The sequence below is a fragment of the Kwoniella shivajii genome, chromosome 1, assembly GCF_035658355.1.
Source record: "Kwoniella shivajii chromosome 1, complete sequence".
NCBI classification, from domain to species: Eukaryota; Fungi; Basidiomycota; class Tremellomycetes; order Tremellales; family Cryptococcaceae; genus Kwoniella; species Kwoniella shivajii.
Window position 1 is genome coordinate 1,574,556 of NC_085908.1, and position 15,689 is coordinate 1,590,244.

Here is a 15,689-nt window from a genome sequence, read left to right on the forward strand (position 1 = left end):
TCGGTGACCCGATACACAAGACAAAACTTCGATACATTCATCATATGCTATTCAATAACTATTAACTACAGATTCGCACTATTTCTTATAAGCTTGTTTTTCCGTCCGACTTTGATCTTTGTCATTCATTTTTAAGTATTGACTTAAGCTTGTTCGACCCAGGCAGGGAACCAATCTTCCCAGTTTTGCCAAGTATCGAGGTGAGCGAGATCTTCTCCTTTATGGTCATGGTGCTTGTGAGGAGGAATCAAGATGTGATCAATGACGTGAGTGGCACCGTTTCTTGCTGGTACATCGATGACTTTGACTTCTTGTCCATTGACCTTGATGGTAGTCTTCACAGCTCCTTCGACGGGTAAGAATTTAGTTTTATCAACTTCGATCCTCAAAGTTGAGTTGGGAAGAGCAGGTGAAATTTCGAATTCCTTGTGGAAGGAAACATCATCACCAATGTTGAAAACGTCGTAATCGCCTAAAGTGTCGGCGAAACCGTTGATCTCTGATTTATGAACCTTTTCAGTGTAAAGTAACTCTGAAAGAAGAAGTGTCTTGGGAACGGCGTGGTAAGCTAACAGTTTGGTGAGAGCGTCTTCACCGAAGGGGGAGAATAAGAAGAACTTGAGTTTAGCTGGAATAGCTTTGAAAGCTTCGTTGGAAGGAGCGAACAAAGTGACCAGAGGTGCACCGTGGAATCTAGGGTGACCGGGCTTAGAGTGTTGTTTATCGTATGACCAATCGAGATAGTGTGCACTGTGAAGCTTCTGTACACTTGAGGTGAGTGTGGAGAACTCATCGGGGAAGAGGAAAAGCTCGTCGAGGATTGATCCGGGAGGGATAAGAGGATGGTTCAATGTGTGGAAGTAACCGTTTCTAGCTTTGATATCGGATACAAGAACCTTGGCGTAGAAATTGAGTGTAAGAGCTGAAGATGACATAAAACGATCAGCGAAAGGACACCTCAGTGGGGTCGTGAAATGACTCACAAGGAGGGACGAAGCTTTTGACGATCCTGATCCTTCGTTGAAGACCACCGTAAGATCCGTCGTCTGCTTTGAGAGCTGTAGCGACGGTCGAATTTTGAGCTAATTCTTGAGCGGTGTATGCTTTGGTGAGACCATGATATTGTAACACTTTGCCGGCGATCTTTCGGAAGATCTCCTTTCTTCTCTTCTTCTTCTCTGGATCGTCGTCATCTCCATGATGATGGTGATGGTGGTGACGGTTTTCATCGGACTCGAGGAGAGAAGGCTCGGCTTCGAGGACATTGGAGAGGGTTTGGAGAGAAGGGTTGTGGAGCAGATCAATGAGTGAATCGTGGTCTTCATCATGGTGGTGGTGCTCGGGGGGAGTAAGAGCGTCATTGTTAGGAGCCTATAATAGAGGAATCGACGAAATGTTAATTGACGATTGGGCGAGGTGAAAGCAAAGAGCAAAGAGCAGAACGCCATGAGGAGTAAACTCACGAAGAAAGTGATTTGAAGATCTTTGTCATCAAGGTAATCGATAGATTTACCTTCGAACTAGAGTTTGGTTGAATAGGAGCTACATTAGTGATATACTCGTATGATCGGTTGTAGAACTTACCTCGATGATCTTGACTAATTTGCTGAAAGAGTTGGTATCGGCTTTTAAAGCTTGCCAGATGGTCAAAGATGATTTATCGTCATCGTTGTTGTTTGCATCGACACCGGCAATGGCTTCAAGTTCATCCATTACATCTTCAGCCTTATTCCAAGACCAAGATGATAATGATCGGAGTCCATCCGTGAATCCCGATTGAATTGCATCCCATTGTTTTACTGATAATTCAGGGATCGATTTCTTGGCTGCTGGTGCAGCTGTTACCAATGGTAACAATATCAAAGGTGAGAATCGCATCTTGAATGTAATGCGATACGTCTTTGGAAGGGGTAAAAGAAGAGATTAGGTGGAATGATTGATCTGGTTATATATATATGCGATAATGGGATAGAATGAAAGTGATCAGAACGATTGCGCAGCGTCAGTTGCAGAGATGAAAGACGTAAGAAGTCGATGTTATGACGTGACTACCTTTGATAATCTGACCGAAGACCGGGGAGGAACTAGCTAGTCCTTTACGCGATGAGAGTAAAGAATCATATGGTAAAAAATGAGAGTGAATGACGCTTTCAAACGTGATAGAAAGGAAAGTGCAACAGAGTGAACTGAAGCCCGTGAAATACCTCACAAATGCATCAGCTGATTTTGCGATTGACTGTCGTTTTACCCCGCAGACGTAGACACGATCCTCCACCTTGAAGGATAATAATAAGAATTATTACTCTGAATCGAGTTGATAGATCAAAAGCTATAGATCGAACATATACCAGCAAAGACCACCTTGTGTGAATCCTCTGTAGCTGTGATCTCGAGGAATCAGACATCTCGCTACTGCAATACCTATAACTGATCGTTGACAAGATGGACAGGATCTGATATTCATAAACCTACCTATATTTCATCAATAAAATCGACAAAAGCGGTGTAATGTTCCCTGGGGTTGATCGAAGAACGTCATCACACGTGGTCATCACGTGGTCATCACGATCTGTGGCGACAAGAACAAAACCTTTTGTCTGGTGTAATATTTTATGACTAGCTGTTGCGTTTGCTCTTGTCTGGTTTCGTCTGAGATTGCTCATACACAAGAAGAAAAGGGTGTATATGCCATGCATGGAATGGTGATCGACATGAAGCAGTCGTATAAATCATGATCTATCCAACCACCCGCTTTAATTCTTTTTAGGTTCCTGTTGTTCTATCAATTTCCCTTTGACTTTCCAACTACAGGTGATATCAACTGGCATGACTTCGAAGATGATATTCTCAACTACCCTTTGTTCTCGCCTTGCGGGTTGTTGATTCTTCTTTTGGGTTGTCAGAGCCTATACGTAAGTAGCAAACGCTGAGCTCAAGTTCATACTAACCTCTCGCATTCAAAGACAGAGGTAGATGGAGTTAACAATAACGGAGAAATAGAAAAATAGAACATACCTGCTGGGTATCAAATCTGATTACCACCTGAGCGGCCATTTTCATGTCTCGAGGATCCACGACTGTCATTCTACTTGAAACTAAATAAGGAGGTGAATTCTCTTTGATTAATTCCCATGACATTTTATCTTTTCTACCTCGAATCACATTTAAAGCTGCTTGAAGTGCATTATCTTTTGCTAATGAAGTTGCTTGACCTATTGTACCTCTATGAAACCGAAGGTAGTATCGACAATCAGCGATCGTCCTTCTCGAGGAGTGATATCACTTCCAGGTGACATGTAGAAAGATCATCCAATCCTTATCAAATCAACTCACTCAGCTTGTATTTTCATGTAATTTTCGTACATATTTGAGAATACAGTTATGGATTTATCAATCATTTTTTGACGTCTCATATATAACCAAGCCATCCTTACTGGATCGATTGTATTTCGTTTGAATCCTTTGTCGTATCCAGGTAATGCACCTCGTTTAAGTATTTCGTTCAATCTGTCAACCAGTTACCATCAAATAAATCAGTAACAAGTTCATTTCAGTACGGAACCGAGGGCTTGCTCAAGAAAGAGCTAGAGAACATGTATGACCTACGATTGTCGGGTCAATGTAGCGCGCTCACTTCTTTCTGCTCTATATGCTTTATCTGTCCAAAAAGCCACGAAATACCATAATGGTTTTTGAGGATCGATATATGACTCTACAGAACATCACATGGGCGGATCAGATAATCAGTACAGCAATTCGCAGGTAATACTGAATGACACTATGAACAGGGGAAAAGGACAGTGAAACTGGACTCACCAAAGACAGGTAAATTCTGCACACCAACATCCATACCTGGATTCGTTCTACTTGCTCTAGCCATCATCTGTTTTTGTTCTTCCAATTCTTTTTCCACATCTTGTACAGAACGTGATTTTGACATTGCCGCTGCATTGCGTGATGAAGACGATGAGATTGATCGATATTGAAGTTGGACATAAGGATGTGAGAATTGGGATGATTGAGGAAAAAAAGGTCGAGAGAGTGAGAGGATCGTAGATGATGAGGGGAGGGAGGATCGAAGAGTGGGTAAGAGAGCCATTCTGTTCCAGAAATTTGGATTTGAGTATATACCGAAGAAGTAGACCAAAAATCGACTGGTATAATCAATAACAATCTCTAAAATCGTTGATTTTTGCTGTTCGTGTTGGAACGAATCCTTTCTTCTCTCTCTGACTGGGGCTGCCGACTTTTCGACTGGCTTCAAGACAAATACATGTCACGTGATTCTAACTTTACCCCGCATCTTCCAGAGTTGGAGTAACTACTTGCATCGCAAAGATATGCATATGTGGAATTAGACGATGATTGCTTTCGTATGCATGTGAAACACACTTATCTACCTGCCATCTCGCCAGTAGTCTACAAAGAGCGCTGTAAGAGAATTGGCGTTAGTTAGTTTGAGACTGAAGTGCCCGAGAAGCAAATAAAAGCAGGTCAAAGCATAAAGCAGGTCAAAGCTTAATTCTCATAGAGAGGAAATGACAATATTGTCCAAATCAAGCAAAGCACTATCACCTCTACTTGCCAAATCTAATAGTCCTCATTTACTCTTTGTGTCACCGAGAACTATAGCAGGATTGAAGCTCTCTAAAACAGCGTCCCAACAAGGGATCAGACAGTTCACACCTTCAGCTACAATGTCTCGTCCCAGAGGTATCTTCACTCTTGCTATGATATCAACTTGGATCAGATAGCTTACGAGATTGGGTTGGATTGGCCGCAGATATCGATGTCTTCCTCTCCTCATACCGTGGACAAAGAGGAAATTCATCATTGTCGAACAATTATCTCTTCTATACAAATCAAACTCCATGCCAGCCTGACGGGATGAGATATGATGAATGGATGAAAACTTACGAGAGAGATTATGTTGAATTGGAGATGAATCAGTGAGCTCTCAGCGATCTCAAGCAAATACGAGACTATCCTGAAGGAAAGATAGCTGATCGTGAGGGTATAGCGGATATGTTCAATGTAAGTCGTTCATGACTTTGCAAAAGCATCTTTGTGATACTTCTTTGCTGATACTTTGAGTTGCATATAGGGTTTTTCCCAATTCGTGAAAGAGGCGTTAATCCACACGCACAGCCGTTAGAGTCTCACGAGATTGAAAAGATGAAAGATGACCAAGCGATTATCGACAAACTGCTAAGGTCTTTCAAGATGGTGAAACATCCATGCCTATTCAATAGTGGATCCTTCGGAGCTGACGTGATCATACGTTTAGATGCTTTCATTCTATGGAATCGATTTCAATGATGGGAAGTTTACTTTGTCTAAAGATTACAAGGAGCGATGTGGGTGTAATCCGACTCTCTCTTTCTTGTGTTATATGGGATATAGCTCATAAGGTGGACCTTTGAGCAGTTCAGAACCTACGTGATCGCTCACATAACCTACTTCGGATAACTCGAATCCTGAAACATTTGAGTGAATTTGAACAATTGCAAACTCACACTTCTACCCTGGTATTATTCTTCGCAACTGTCCATTCAGAGGGATTATTGAATTTTCAAGAAGGGACAATGAGGGGCGATTCATTGGATCAATGGTGGTCTAATTGTTTCAGAGATGAATCGGAAAGGAAATCGATTAGGAAGATCGTTCAGTCCAGAGGAAAATTCGGAAGTAAGGCTTGGGGGTGGGAGGAATATGATCAATGGTATAGAGAAGTGAAGAAGTAATTGATCCTGTATATCAGGGAGAAAAGATTTGTGAAGATGACATGTAATATAGCTTCATGTGTATCATACAACATTTATTTTGCTTTTTGGGGTCTTTATGGAACTGTCCAAATTCCTATGATCGATTTATATACAACAAAAGGATTTCTGAAAACATGCGTCTACTTGTTTTGATCCATCTTCTCTGCTTGGGCTCCAAATCCAGCTCCACGATTGGCCTCCCGTGACTATCTTCTACTTCTCATGCGGCCATACACGACCTTCGACCTTTCTTTTCTTCTCCTATATAAAACCACCATTCTTTAGTCCCCTATTCTCCTTCTCCACTCTACTACCCAAACATTCCAAGACTTCCTTTTCAACTTCGATCTTGGTAACATCAGAACCTTTAACACCGATCATACCAATACTTCTTCCACCCCAACCTGAATTCCATCCATTGAACGGTTCACTTCTAGGCCAATAATCTTCTCTATTCTTTTTAACTTTTTCCCATTCACTTTTTTCTTCTTGAGAGAGAGTATCGAAGTTTGCAGGTAAGATGGATTTAAACTCTTCTGCGTTTTTCAGTATTATGTTTTCACCTTTATCCACACACAGTAAATGGCCTACTATCACTCTTCTATCTGTGAGTGTTAATGAGAGTGTTTGGCCTAATAGTGATTCAAGGAATGAGGATGATGGAGTAAAGGATGGTTTAGCTGTAGAGTTGTTTTTTGCCGCTTGATTTGGTGGAGATATAGGGTTGGCATTGGGATGGACAGATGTGGTATTGACAGGAGAGGAGGGTGTAGACATTCTGAACAGCTTTCAAACCCCAAAGTCTTGCAGCTGTTCGTTGTATGGTTTCATGAGAAAAATGAGTTGAAAACATTTCTTGACATCTTGTTCAACTAAACGTCGCCGCGAAGATACAAAGTGGAGGTACATTTCAGCTCATTCGATGACTTTAAAGTGGCCCGCCCATCGTCTAGCATGATGCTATTGAATTCAGTCAATGATAACATCTTTTGTTAATGCATACATATTATACGTAGTTGTAGATCACTATAAAAGTCCGTGATTTTTGACATTCTATTGGAGACGTCTTGTGAAATTGCGAGAGTCGTGTATGTGACTTTTTTGAACAAATGACACTAAAAAGAGCGATGTATGATTCTAGATTGTAGAGACGAATGGGCTGGAAAGCTTTTGTACAAAATTTAACATGTAAAATAATGGTGAGGAACAGAACTAAAAACATTACGATGTTCTGTTTTTGAAGTATATAGATTAAAAAAGGTCCGTTTCGTCATGATTATAGTTGTCTTTGTAATACCGTATGAGGATCTGCTACTTCTTGTCTAGGCGTACGATTTTGATATCTATTTGGAACACCACCTTCCGGTATTGTGGGTACATCGCTGTTCTCATCTGACCCGTTCCTTGACCTGTTTGATAACGATTGACTTGAAGGTATTCTTGTATGTATAGGTGAAGGTTGATAATCTGTTCATGGCGACGTTTCGGAAAGTCAGCACTCAATTCTTTATCGGATGCGAAGTGTGATCGCAACAACAACTCACCTTGTTCATTGTATTGTCTATTGGTATTGTTTGATGTTTTTCTCATTCTACCCATTTCATCCAAACCTAATTGATAACCACTATCGTATCTACCTGAATGACCAAAAAAATCACCATTCTCATCTGGTCGGGCACCTAACAGGGAAGGCATCGTCAAGTTTATCGGTCTACCTTGATGTGGCGCTCTTCCAGCAGGTCCGACGTGCAGATACCTTGATGAACCTAATGAAGCCATACTTCCAGGTCTGGGATATCCACTGGGTGATCTTGGTGCGGAGTATGATTGTCTTCCAGGTGAAGAAGGTAAACCCATCATCGAAGTATGAGGTGAGTTACCTCTGGAATAATCTATTCCTGATTCAGATGGATGTCTTGATGATGCAGGTGAAGGTGCTCTTTCAGATCCTGGTCCAGAACCATTACCTTCTCCCCTTAATCGATCAATGGAATTTACGTGCCTGGGCGGTCGGATTGCACCACCTCGAAGATCGTCACTGGAAGCAGAACCACCTCTTGAGAGAGATGTGTCTATTGGAGCAAGAGTGGGCTTAGCTCCAGGAGCGGGAGAAGGTAAAGCATTCGCGGGAGTATTGGTTCCTGTTGACATGGGAGGGGAATGTGAAGATCCAGAATTAGAAGATGTGGATGGAGGCATGGGCGGTGAACCATCGTGATTCATTGTTGCCATAGTGGTGATGGGGTAGTTGATGTGTGAAGAGGGTGATCGGGAGTGGGAGGCGAATGTGGAAGAGGGACGGGGAGGAGCCATTACTACACCGAAAGCCAAGTTAGCTCAGAGTTGCTGAGTCTGATCGTTGAGTCATGAAGAACTTACAAGATGAGTAAGCGCTTGGTTGACGTTGATGGCTCATTCCACCGGCACCCACAGTCGCAGCTCGCCCAGTCCCGTACATATTCGAGGCTGGAGCATGTCTCATCGGCGGTCTATGAGAGATGTACAAGTCAGCTCTTGAATTATTCCTAGAGCAAGCTGACAGTGGACAGGTTTTTCATGCCGGCGTATAGCGAAACTATCAGAGAAAGGGGCTACTCACGGAGGCGGTACTTTCTCTCCCCTTGTCCTTCTTTTCCGTTTCCAGATCCATATCATCAAAGCCAGTGCTAATAAACCCACTATACCTCCAGCCACTATACCACCTATTGCTCCTCCGCTCAAACCCTTCTTGCTGGATGTCGAGGAAGTGCTTGTGGCGTCAATGAGATTGGCGGTCGAAGTTTTTGAGGAAGAGGAGGACGCTGAAATTGAAGATGAGGCTGAGGCTGAGGCTGAAATTGATGATGACGCAGCAGCTGCAGATGTGGACGCAGATGCACTGGCAGACGTAGATCCAGCCGCCGATGCAGATGCACTACTACTTGGAGCAAATGAAGAAGCGGCGGCACTCGAAGCTACGGCAGATGTCGAGGCGGCAGCTGAGGAGGTTGCTGCTGCGGAAGAGACAGCTGATCTTGAAGCAGCTACACTACTAGCAGGTGTTGCCGCATTTTGAGTTGCGGCAGCTGCTGAAGACATTGTTATTAATTGTTCACCTCGATTGACAGTCTTGCGTATTCGACAATCGAGTATCTAGAAACAAAGACGGACGGTCCAAGCGGTTTATATGATTTTTGTGATGTTGTGTTGTTATGACAGAGTATAGGCGATGAAATATACCCCAAAAGAGCGACCAGATGTGAGTTTCGATTGTCAATTATTTGTTGTATATATTTATTTTTATTTGGGTATTCTTATCGATGCTGTGTATATAGGAAAGTAGATGGATCTAAACGAGAACCGCAGTGTATTAGATTATAGACCGATTGAAGGGATTTTTTGTTTTGGTATTCTATTTTGCGTGATCGTTTGAATTATGGGAGAGAAAAAGACACTGAAAAATTTAGTTTTATTGATCTTGCCAAAAGAGTTTGTAGGAGGTGATGAAAGGATTAAGCCTGGTTGTCAAAGGAACGATGTGAATTGTAAGATGTACGAAAGAAAATGATGATGATGACAATTGATGTACTGTGTAAAAAGGGCTGGTTTTCCAAAGTTATAAATAAAAGGGCTGCGATAGATTGTCACAGATTGAAATGAACACCTTTTCAACCGAGTTCAAGCTGGGATTCCGCAAGAGCATATGAAGCAACAGGTATGTGAAGATGGTAAGGATTGTTTGGATGCATATGATGTCGAGGTTTGTCACAAAGGGAATATGGGTTCGATAAAAATACTCGGTCAAAAAGAATGGAAAAAACGTCGTATCCCTTTGCGCCGAAGTTGTGTTTACATTCTTGATCAAAACTCACCTATGATAATCTGGCAATCCTCAATCTACTCGTCTCATCTGTTTGCTCTCTCTTTGAGGTGGTTGTGATTTGTCTTTGCAATATAGTGGATAGCATGTATTAACAAGAACGATATTCTAATGCAAATGAGTGTAGTGAGTATACTACGGTATCATCAGAGGCCCATGTGTACGGTGTACGGTGTATTTACATTTTTTTTCACCTCTCTTCGTAGCTTGGCTTGTTCATTAATATTATGGCCAAAAAAAGGAAGTGCAGCAAGGGATCACCGAAAGACTAACGTTAGTTATCTTGCATCCAAAACCCCTGAGTGGGAAATACCGTACATTCCTTCCCTCTCTCTGCGCTTTGTCATATTAATTCTACTGAAAGCATTCCTATGCTACATACATACTACCACATAAAAACAGGTCCCCAACTCCCATGCATACATTCTCATCATCGTCATACCCATACATGTACTATGCTCACCTCTTACCCCTGTTCGCTCAGACCTCATTTCCCATCTTCGTCCCCTTCTTTTTGCTCTTAGTGCATGAGCATGAAACATTGACAAGTTCCCCAACGGATCTATGATAATAATCGACAGATGCAAAGAAGGGCAAAACACTGTGTTAATAACAATTTTAGCGTGAGGTAGTAGCATAACCTGAGTACTTGATAATAATATATGAAAGTCTACCCTAAAACCAGGATGAACATGACATCAATTAGGACGGTGACCCGTTTCATTCCCCAAGCTAAATTATCAATCGCAGCTGTGAAACTAGGTCCCCCTCATGCATCATTTGGACGGAAGAACCCCCAATATAACAGATTGAATATCTATCCATGTACCGCTTTTCCGCAGTTGTTCTAATAGAGAGACCTTGTCACCGTACGAATTGTTACGCTTACTTGCTTACGAGGATTGTGTAATGAAGGGTTTGAGGGAAAAGCTTCAGGTCTCCCGTGTATTCTCATATTATTACATACCTTTTAAACCTGTCTCGGCGCACTAAGTCCACATAGCTGGATATAAATTGTTACTTTGATGTCTTTGAATAGCCCCTTAAGTATCAATATCCTCCGAACCCACCCTCGTACCGTTTTCTCGTACCTATAAGAAAAACCCTCAAAATAGCGTGTGTAGCTGAATGACGCATATTTTAACAACCGCATTTTTGCATTTGGTGCAAGAAGGTTTTCCAGTACCCGGGTACCTGAATCAAATATATATACTACGGACTACCTCGGAGAATTGCACGCCGATAAGTATATGAATATCCTTACTCCCCCATATCTTCAATGGCTTGCATGATCTTACCTTGCATTCGAGACCACTAGGTGGTGATACATTGTCAGCTCGGCAGGGAAGATCATATTGATATGATGTATAGAGCGTTGAAAAGGTGATGAGCCTCGATTGGGTTGTTATGAGCGTGTACAAGAAGATGAGAGGTATTGTGGTGGGATAAACATACTTACCTTGTTTTGACAAGCTTTGGTATCTCTACCTTGAATCTCACCAGCAACATCATTCCAGCTGACTCCAACCTACACTCATCTCGTCAGCTAAATAGCATTGATGCGGAAGAGAGATACTGGAGTAGATTAGAGATTGAGCTGACGCCATTTATTGGACGATGAATGGATTAATTACTCACTTTCTTAGGACACATGATTGAGTAAAGTAATTTCAACTCTTCTCCACTCCATGGCCCCATTCTCTTCTCTGGACTGTCGACTTTGCTCTTCTTGGGTGTGGATTTGGATTTCGAAGGAGTGCCTTGCTCCGATTCTGATTTGGGCGTTACAGTCGCTCTGGGTTTCTTTTTTGAGGTGTTAACTTGAGGTTTGATGTCGAGCTCGTCGAGCTCGGAGGAATGTTCTCTTTTAGCTGGCATGGTTTGAAGTATGTTCGACTTGTATAACATTTACAAATGGGTTGGTAGATGATAGAAAGAGGGTTGAAGTCAAAACGATCAATCGATCCCATCCAATGACTCGTTTCTCGAAGATTCTACATACTTTGTCCGACCAATTTGATCGTTGTCAAGTGACCAAAAAGTTGATGAAAAAAAGAACCAAACGAAAGGCATGTCTCTGATCAACCGACTCAAGCTCATACTCCAATCAATATTCTGTCTCCCCGGTTCATCTTTTCGACAGACATGATTCATTCTCATTTCGAACCTATACGTTACCTCATTTTAACATGTCAACTCACCGACTCACAATGAAAGATATCAAACCTTCCATCTCTCGTACATCCTCACCTGACATGATCTCTAGTGGTAACGAAGGAGAATATCTTCCATCACCTTCTCCGACATCACGAAAATCGTCAAACCTCAAAAGCAGAAAACGATCGCCATCGTCCACTCCCTCTCCCACTGTCAAAAGCAAGAAACCCAAAGGTGGTCCAGCAGGCATCAAACATGACGAAGAAAGTAAGAATAGGAAAACGGGTAATTGGACTAAAAGCGAAGTTAGACAATTGTGGGATGCAATGGGATTCCTTCCAGTAAAGTTCTCTTCATCATATTCTACCTCGAACCAATACCCTATAAACGGTAATTCTGCTACTGTGTCATCAATATTTATAGGTCAAAGTGAGATGGGATGATGTCGCTCAGAAAGTTGATGGAAGAGATAAACTCGTCAGCAATCTTTTTAGCTGTGTATATGGATGCTAAATACATGGGAAGCTGACGTGAGATTACTTGGGAGACAGTCCTGCTCAAACAAAGTAAGTATTCTCTCCGCTTGGTTCTGCATCCCTCACTAGATCAAAGTTGACATTCAAACCATAAAACGTAGTGGAGATATGACATGTTACCCAAAGTACAAGCTTTCATCGATTCTCTTGGTGACTGATCCGATAAGCGGTTTAGTATGGTCTAAAATGCAATCAAGTTTTTATATATATATGGGGTTTGAATCCTTCCATGCAACACTTTTGTCAGCAGAGGATGCAGGGATATGCATTGACTATTCCTTTTAATGTCTTACATCCGATCTGATTATTAGCCGTCTACGGGGATCGCATCCTTTTTGATTTTATTTTTTGATGGAGCCATCTCATTTCGGACAATTATACTCTGTCACCAAGTGCTACAGCATCCAACCAAGAATTCAACATATCCAAAGCTTCGACAGGTTTGTCATAAGGAACCATATGACCCGCACCTCTAATTTTAAGCATCTAATCGAACCCAACGAGTCAGCATTCTGTGATCGTAGCGGGAATACAAAACGGCCAAGATGTAGGCAGACGTCACAAGTCCAACACTTACAGTCAGATTACCCGAAGTCTTGTAATAACCAGAGGTTTCACCTTTGACTTTCCAATCTGTCCATGGAGCGGAAATATAACCTGCTTGACCTGTCCATTCAAGTTTTTCCATCCACATTTCGTTGTTGATATGATTACAGATGAAGTCTTGCATTCCGACGTACTGGAGGAAAGAGTAAGTCAGCTTTTCTTTGTTCCTCGCCCCCAGGCCTGACATGACAGAGCTGACTCATCCTGACGTTGCGACGTTGGCTAGAGACAAGATTAGACCTCACATTCAGTACCCTGACACCTCTTTCTAGCAGCTCAGCAACGTATAACCATGTCTGACCCGTGATATCTAGTGTTTGAGTGAACCTCCTGCTGACTCCTTCATTGATTGCCGACCAGTTCGCTCGATGAGGATGTACTCCAAGTATTTCTCGTACATCTGGAAGATTAAGATACGTTCCGATTCTCTTACTTTACAAGTCGAAGCAGAATGATCAGCATACGAAGCGCGATGATGCGGAAGGTGACGACGGTCGTCCGTCCACTTGGATGCAGCACATGATATAAAGCGATGATTACTCACGTTACAGGATAACATAAAGTCTCTCCCAGCTCTTTGGGGGAACAGGACATAGTGACATCATAAGGGTTGACTTCAGCTTGCCAGAACGAAGTCTCGAGGACTTCCGAGCAAAAGTTCATAGCCATTGAACAGGCTGTATAGTCGTGCGACTCAATACAATGTTTACGAGCAAGTTTGGAACATTTCGGTACCTGTCACCAAGACAGTCGATATTCAGTAATTTTAAGAAGAGTACGGTTCCGAAGAAACTTACGTTCTCAGCCATGAATACACAGTTCTCAATACTCTGGATCGGTTCTGTCAGATCTCCATTGAGAGTACATTGCTAAACACAGGTTGTATTGTATTAGCGATTGGCCTCTTGTTATTGATATACGAACACAGCACATACGAAAGGGAAGTACGATTCAAGCAAGGTGACTGTGTGTATCATTCAGTATTGATCGATGCAACAATGTGTTAACGAAAATCGAGAAGACTTACAATCGTTTGTGACACCATTGCCAATCATGACACTTTGTAAATTGATAGGCTTTTTACCGTGTTTAATGAGATGTTTGTTTCCGTCAACAACGGCAGAAGCGAAGATCGGTAGGTATCGACCCTATACACTTCATTAGACGGATATATCTTTAATCCTAAAATGAACCAACAACTTACACCATAAGATTCACCTGCCATATGGAAAGCTCTTCCTTCAAATTCCTTGAAAGCTTCGAAGAACTACCGCAAATTTTTGTGTTAGCTGTTGACTTACAGGATTATGCAATTACGAGAAACTTACAATGGAGACGAAAGCTTGCACATCTCTAGCCGCAGCCTCAGTGGTAGCTACAGTCTAGATAGCGACAGTCAGTCAATGTATATACCGGATGTACGTTGAGTGGGAAAGCTCACTTGACCATGTTCGGCATGACTATAACCGACTCCGAGAGGTTCATCAAGGAAAAACAAGTTTGCCTATGAGTTCAGAATTAGCTTCGATCGGGCCGTCAAAGTAAGGTGGGATTCAGCTCACTTTGTCATTCCACGAGTGTGGGTTCACCTTTGTATCATTAGATGACATTGGATGTTCTCCTTTGACGCTGCATGGACCTAGTTCCATGAACAGACCAAGGGCACTGGAACCGCCAGGACCGCCTTGAATTGACATATCAGCTTTGCTTCCTTTAACTCCACATTCTGATCATCGTTCGGACATCGGGGCACAGAGTTGAAAGGACATACCGTTGATCCACATGACTACAGGATCTTCTTTAGGTTTCGATCTGGATTCAAAGAAATAGAAGAAGAGTTCTTTCCCATATCCGACATCGAGGTATCTAAGCATCAATTTAAGTCAGTAATAATAAGCTTATGATGTTTGAAAGAACGGCAGGTGTGCAGTAATGCCATAATGAGATTACTCACCCAGAATAAGATTTAACATCTGGATCACACCAACCTGTCGTAGATTTGATCCGGACTCGATGATCCTATGTATGGTTATAAGTTTAGGCACACATGTTGATATATGACTGCTTTTATTCATATCTCCTCTATGTTCGCTGGAACTCACAGGAAATTTCTCATGAGATAATATCGTAAATTCTTCTCCTACACTCTCCAATTTGATATCATTTCCATATCCCAATGTGACAGATGGATGTTGTCGATCCGATGAATGAAGGAAAGAGTCGACTACGTTGATAGCATCTCCAGGAGAAGGGATATGAGGGAGTTGAAGAGCTGATATCAGCGGGAGCAAGGTCAGGAGGGAGGCGGATAATCGCATGATGATTGCAGAGCTATAGTGTATATACATAAGATGAGTATACTTGTAGAATACTGGGCTCGATCGGCATATCAATGGGCGTTATAACGTTGATTCTTATCTCTTGATATCTCGAAAACAATGTGATCGAGAGAGGTGATTGTGTCACCTTGTGGGACCTGTTCGGTCATGACCGGTTATCATCATCACCGTGTAACACCACATGGTAAGGATCCCCGCTCACCACAAAAATAATACGACCTCAGATTTTCGATCTTGGATCGCGGCACTTCTGCTGCTTAGAGAGAAGAGATACAGGCAGTTCCCAATCTTTGTTCACAGCGACATGGGGCTACCACCCAGAGAGCGGAAGAGTAACAGCTACATTTTGCTGGCGAGGCATTTTCGTCGGCAAGGAAACCCCTTGTACTAGATACTTCTGCATACTTGGAAGGAAGCAGGATTTGAG

The 15,689-nt window shown here is 42.3% G+C and overlaps 8 protein-coding genes across 8 annotated transcripts; 2 read left to right on the forward strand and 6 right to left on the reverse strand.

Moving 5' to 3' along the window:
* Positions 1-143: 143 nt before the first annotated feature.
* On the reverse strand, positions 144-1,878 carry IL334_000604 (uncharacterized protein; the record flags this gene model as incomplete). The annotated part of the gene is made up of 4 exons (XM_062932370.1): positions 144-922; positions 984-1,371; positions 1,464-1,520; positions 1,585-1,878. 4 exons carry the CDS (start codon positions 1,876-1,878, stop codon positions 144-146), a joined length of 1,518 nt encoding a protein of 505 aa, XP_062788421.1.
* Positions 1,879-2,753: 875 nt separating this feature from the next.
* Positions 2,754-4,099, reverse strand: IL334_000605 (uncharacterized protein; the record flags this gene model as incomplete). Its single annotated transcript, XM_062932371.1, has 5 exons — positions 2,754-2,906; positions 3,016-3,223; positions 3,334-3,507; positions 3,607-3,712; positions 3,817-4,099. The coding sequence occupies 5 exons, from the start codon at positions 4,097-4,099 to the stop codon at positions 2,754-2,756; spliced, it is 924 nt and encodes a 307-aa protein (XP_062788422.1).
* Positions 4,100-4,697: 598 nt separating this feature from the next.
* On the forward strand, positions 4,698-5,744 carry IL334_000606 (uncharacterized protein; the record flags this gene model as incomplete). Its single annotated transcript, XM_062932372.1, has 6 exons — positions 4,698-4,713; positions 4,784-4,949; positions 5,021-5,034; positions 5,105-5,226; positions 5,288-5,357; positions 5,428-5,744. 6 exons carry the CDS (start codon positions 4,698-4,700, stop codon positions 5,742-5,744), a joined length of 705 nt encoding a protein of 234 aa, XP_062788423.1.
* Positions 5,745-6,026: 282 nt separating this feature from the next.
* Positions 6,027-6,542, reverse strand: IL334_000607 (uncharacterized protein; the record flags this gene model as incomplete). The annotated part of the gene is made up of 1 exon (XM_062932373.1): positions 6,027-6,542. The coding sequence occupies one exon, from the start codon at positions 6,540-6,542 to the stop codon at positions 6,027-6,029; it is 516 nt and encodes a 171-aa protein (XP_062788424.1).
* Positions 6,543-7,041: 499 nt separating this feature from the next.
* IL334_000608 (uncharacterized protein) lies at positions 7,042-8,843 on the reverse strand (the record flags this gene model as incomplete). Its single annotated transcript, XM_062932374.1, has 4 exons — positions 7,042-7,232; positions 7,310-8,080; positions 8,145-8,254; positions 8,365-8,843. The coding sequence occupies 4 exons, from the start codon at positions 8,841-8,843 to the stop codon at positions 7,042-7,044; spliced, it is 1,551 nt and encodes a 516-aa protein (XP_062788425.1).
* Positions 8,844-10,884: 2,041 nt separating this feature from the next.
* IL334_000609 (uncharacterized protein) lies at positions 10,885-11,502 on the reverse strand (the record flags this gene model as incomplete). Its single annotated transcript, XM_062932375.1, has 3 exons — positions 10,885-10,938; positions 11,084-11,152; positions 11,263-11,502. The coding sequence occupies 3 exons, from the start codon at positions 11,500-11,502 to the stop codon at positions 10,885-10,887; spliced, it is 363 nt and encodes a 120-aa protein (XP_062788426.1).
* A 311-nt stretch (positions 11,503-11,813) lies between these two features.
* Positions 11,814-12,475, forward strand: IL334_000610 (uncharacterized protein; the record flags this gene model as incomplete). The annotated part of the gene is made up of 4 exons (XM_062932376.1): positions 11,814-12,122; positions 12,205-12,258; positions 12,333-12,347; positions 12,419-12,475. The coding sequence occupies 4 exons, from the start codon at positions 11,814-11,816 to the stop codon at positions 12,473-12,475; spliced, it is 435 nt and encodes a 144-aa protein (XP_062788427.1).
* Positions 12,476-12,692: 217 nt separating this feature from the next.
* Positions 12,693-15,241, reverse strand: IL334_000611 (uncharacterized protein; the record flags this gene model as incomplete). Its single annotated transcript, XM_062932377.1, has 14 exons — positions 12,693-12,803; positions 12,895-13,056; positions 13,169-13,355; positions 13,468-13,658; positions 13,721-13,792; positions 13,859-13,887; positions 13,951-14,071; positions 14,128-14,190; positions 14,252-14,305; positions 14,365-14,427; positions 14,486-14,607; positions 14,695-14,789; positions 14,878-14,942; positions 15,026-15,241. The coding sequence occupies 14 exons, from the start codon at positions 15,239-15,241 to the stop codon at positions 12,693-12,695; spliced, it is 1,551 nt and encodes a 516-aa protein (XP_062788428.1).
* Between the last annotated feature and the right edge of the window lie 448 nt (positions 15,242-15,689).